The 4,476-nt window shown below is 43.1% G+C and overlaps 1 protein-coding gene across 1 annotated transcript; it reads right to left on the reverse strand.

Moving 5' to 3' along the window:
* Positions 1-2,040: 2,040 nt before the first annotated feature.
* Positions 2,041-3,641, reverse strand: LOC107748545 (cyclin-dependent kinase 5 activator 1-like). Its single transcript, XM_016563373.1, has one exon. It carries the CDS (start codon positions 3,341-3,343, stop codon positions 2,417-2,419), a length of 927 nt encoding a protein of 308 aa, XP_016418859.1. The 5' UTR covers positions 3,344-3,641; the 3' UTR covers positions 2,041-2,416.
* Between the last annotated feature and the right edge of the window lie 835 nt (positions 3,642-4,476).

Below are 4,476 nucleotides of genomic sequence, written 5' to 3' on the forward strand. Positions count from 1 at the left end.
TCAGCCCACGCTCGATCTGGATCAGACCATTTTCCTAATATAGCCGTTGTCATAGAGACGGAGCGGAATGCGCCCGCAGAATTCCTATGGCCCGGTTCTGCAGCCTTCCGTCACAATGACACTTCTATCAGACTGCACCAAAATCCAGCCAATCAAATGTTCGAGCTCCCTAACCACGTGTTTTATTCACAAATTCTGGGGGTTCTCTCGTTTCAAACCAGCTGCTTCTTACTCGCTCAGTGACTTATGCACCCCTGAGGCAATTTTCACACTCAAGACGTTTCTCTTGAGGACCACCTGTACCGATAGGAGAAAGTGAAAACTAGCCTATGTCAGTGCCCTGTGTCCAGAAGTGTCAGCATTTAAAAAAATAAAATAAAAGACACTATATTATACAGAGAACATTTTAATATATATATATTAAGTATATTAAATACTATATTATTAAAAAATAAAAATTAAATATAAAAAATATTATAGCCTATAATTGTATATAGCTAGTAAGTATGTATTAAATATTAAAATGTTTCAAAACGCATTAAATAAATGCAAATAAATAGATAGTGTTAAAATGTATATTTAAATCCCGATTTTTTCGGATTCTTTTACAAAACTGATAATTTGATTACTGAGGTAATCAAGTCGTACCTGACGTCTGAAAGTCTAATGTTTTCGTTATGTGACAGACAATTGTTAGAACCGAAAGACCAAGTAGAATATTGATTTTTAATTTACTGTAACCTCTGAAACGTGATATGTTAGAGTCGTGTCGAGATTTGTAAGATAATCGACCAAGTTCAAGGTCCCCCCATATTTAGTCACGGACTTAGTTTCCATAGATACGTAACCTATATCTATGTGGGCCTATTTACGAAAGTAACGCAGGAACAGAAGGCGAGATTCAGCACCACGGCTAGCAACAAGCTATGAGTAAAAAAGGAGCCGATACATATTTATACACAGAACTTAGTTGATTAAATGTAGGTGTCTGTTGTCCGGAATTAACATAAAACGATTTTGCACAGCTAGACGTAAAGTGAAAAGCCTCTGGTGAATCCATGCACTGGATTTATGTTGTTACTGCGCCGCTTATCCAACTGATTATCTTCAAGCATATGCGGTCATTTGCCTGCACAGGAATGACGTAGACACTATCCCTAGGCTACACTGTTGCTTGTTCTCATGCATGATTTGAATTCAAATTTTACCAATGGTCGAGCTTTGTTAAAATATTGAAAAGCAAAGTAAATAATTTTCAGTTAAATCAAACTAGCCAGATTTCTATCTGCATGCAGTATTATGCCAGCGCCAGCCAATGTCAGCAAAGCCTTGATAATTTATGCCTAGATGAAAAACGCAGCAAAAAGGACACTTCAATCACGAACCGATGCATCATCATCATCATCAAAACAATAAAGAAGCGGCAGAGAATCTGGGGGTATTTGTATTCATATATTTTCAAATATACAATATAAAACATTACGTTTTATACTATGACAATTGGCACATATGACTGTAGAGAATCGTTTTGTTGTAAAACAGTACATTCACCGTTCAGATAGATAGCATCAGGCGCCACAGGAGACAAGAGGAGAGTGTCTGTTGTAGGCCAGCACCCTGGACAGCTCAGCGTCGGTGACAACATCGTTTCTGAAACTAATAGAAAAATAAGACCCCAACACTGACGCACAAGCTAATAATTTACATCTCTCACTTTAGCTCGGCACCAGATAGCGTTATTTTCTTTTTCTTCTTCTTCTTCTTCTTCTTCTTCAAAAACCACAATGATGATACGAGTAGAATATTTTAAGCATGCATTAAGTAAACTATGAAGAAACCCCAGATCGCGCTCGCAACATTCACTGGGTCATGAAGGTTGTATTTTACACGTTCAGATAGATAGCATCAGGCGCCACAGGAGACAAGAGGAGAGTGTCTGTTGTAGGCCAGCACCCTGGACAGCTCAGCGTCGGTGACAACATCGTTTCTGAAACTAATAGAAAAATAAGACCCCAACACTGACGCCACAGACGCTAATTTACATCTCTCACTTTAGCTCGGCACCAGATAGCGTTATTTTCTTTTTCTTCTTCTTCTTCTTCTTCTTCTTCTTCAAAAACCACAATGATGATACGAGTAGAATATTTTAAGCATGCATTAAGTAAACTATGAAGAAACCCCAGATCGCGCTCGCAACATTCACTGGGTCATGAAGGTTGTATTTTACACATGTATTAACGTAAACCCCCTCTCATGGAGGTGAGGCGAAATCCCCCTGTCCGTTTCCAATAAACCAGCAATAGAGTGAAACACTCTTCACACCTTCAGCAGTCGGGCCTTACATTCATTTCACCCTTGAAGGAAGGGTGTGGAGAGGTATCAGAGAGCTTCTCTCTCCCTTTGATTCGAGCCAAACTTAGCGGTCCAGGTTATTATTCCATCTCCCGTTCGTATCGCTCGAGCCACCCTCGTTCTTGAGGTCTTGAAAGACCTCGGTGAAGAAATGCGGGTCGGAGTTGATCTGCAGCATTTTGGCACTCATTTTGTCAATGATCCGCAGGGAGCGCTCCCAGAACACCTCCTTGTTGGTCTCCACCAGGAAGGGCTTGAGAGGGTACGAGATCTCGTTGCCCATGTAAGAGTAAGCCAGGTACAGGCAGGTGAGAAAGGTGGCCTGCAGCTCGTACTCGCTGGAAATATCCTCGGTCACCGCCTCCCGGCAGAGCAGGTAGACGAACACCAAGTTGGCGGGAGTGATGAAACCCTGGTCTTGCCAGCCTTGGATGAGCAGCGACCGGTCGACGTTTCGGAACCACAGGATGATCTCATTTGGGCTCAGCTCTTTGAGTTTGTAGCACCTCCTGCACATGAACTCGCTCAGGCAGCGAAGGAGCTCTCCTGTGGAGGCTTGCACGATGACTCGTCTAGGCGAGATGATGGAGCGGCTGCTCGGTTGCCGCTGGACCGACAGGAGCTGCTTTCCGTTCTGGGATGCATTCTGGGTTTGACTGGATCGAAGGCTTTTATCCGGTACTGTAGGGACTGGCACTGCGAGTGGCCCAGGCTTCGTCTTGCGCTCGGAGCCTGACTGAGACTTCTTAAGATTTTCGCTGTTCAGCTGGTCAACGGGATTAGTGATCTGAGAAACGGGTGGGTTCGGGTTCACTTTCTTGGCACTCTTCTTCTTGGCCGAGGCAGCGACTAACCGCTTCCACGTCAGAGCCGATATCAGCACCGAATGGCGCTTGAGACTTTTCTCCGTCTTGCCGCTAGCTCCATCCGTCTTCTCATCCAGAATCCCTCCTTTTCTGGACGTGGGAGAAATCGAGAGCACCGTGCCCATCTTTTCCACTGACGACCAACACCCACCGGCCCTTCGGAATGCGCTTTCTAGCCTTTCGTCCCGTTCAGTGCCTCGGGGAGGTGCGACTTCAGAGTCACAGGTTCACGTCCATTTATGTTTCGCGTGACCACCGGATATACAGTGGGGGAAACAGCTGTTGAGTTGATTAGGTTAGCGTACCTATGTAATAATCGGTGCTCGCCTCAGTCACTCGCGCGCGCTCCGCCACTCCTTCTGCATCCCACTGCGCGCGCAGCCTCAGACAGCGGGAGCAATGGGCAGGACTTGTAATGTGTAGCCGGGCAAAAAAACTAAAGGTACAGACCTGTAAACCGGGATAAGCCTCCTCCGTCTGCCAATCCTGATGCGACGTGAAACGACTGATGTCTGCTTTTACCAACCAGGGAAGCTTGAAACACATTTGCCCACATCTTATATGAGCGTGTATATGGGTTAGACAGTCTCTTTCAGATTTCTATTTTTATACAAGGGGTTCAGAGCATTTGTAGATTTTTCCCAACAATGGAAAACAGTGTATCTCATAATTACAGCTGTTCAACATGTCAGCTAGCAGGGTAACTTACTAGATCCCTCTGACAAACACATGCAGACACACAATCAATTCCCAAAATGTCTCACAGCTGCTTCGAAGTTGTAAATAAAGCAAAGATTATTGGAGTTTTACAGGAAAAAAATGGCAGTCTTTCTAATTTGGTGTTACTTGCTGTTTTTAATTAATTGTGAAAATTACTAGCAATTTCTGAGTGAAAACACCAACTGATTTTTTAGTGTAGAAAACTGAACTGTATTTGTAATTTCATTTCACACAGTTGCTTTAAAAAATCATTGACTTAGATCAATCGGTATATACACCATAACACAAATATGGTCTTTTAAACCCTAGTGGTACAGGTGCATTGCTTACAGTAGCCTCAGACACTTTTGCAGCATTGAAGAGCCATGTTTATGCTCCACCTTGTGGATATTCATTTGTAATCAAGCATAAGATGAAAGACATTGGCATTGTGAAAAAGCCTGCTATCATGTTGTTGTTATGCACTGTAAAAACCTGCAATTGTTACCTTAAAGAGATATTTCATTCTTTTCCTGAAACACTTTCCTTTTCTTTTTTT

This window comes from Sinocyclocheilus rhinocerous, unplaced genomic scaffold, assembly GCF_001515625.1.
Source record: "Sinocyclocheilus rhinocerous isolate Xijiao unplaced genomic scaffold, SAMN03320098_v1.1 scaffold349, whole genome shotgun sequence".
Classification (NCBI taxonomy): domain Eukaryota; kingdom Metazoa; phylum Chordata; class Actinopteri; order Cypriniformes; family Cyprinidae; genus Sinocyclocheilus; species Sinocyclocheilus rhinocerous.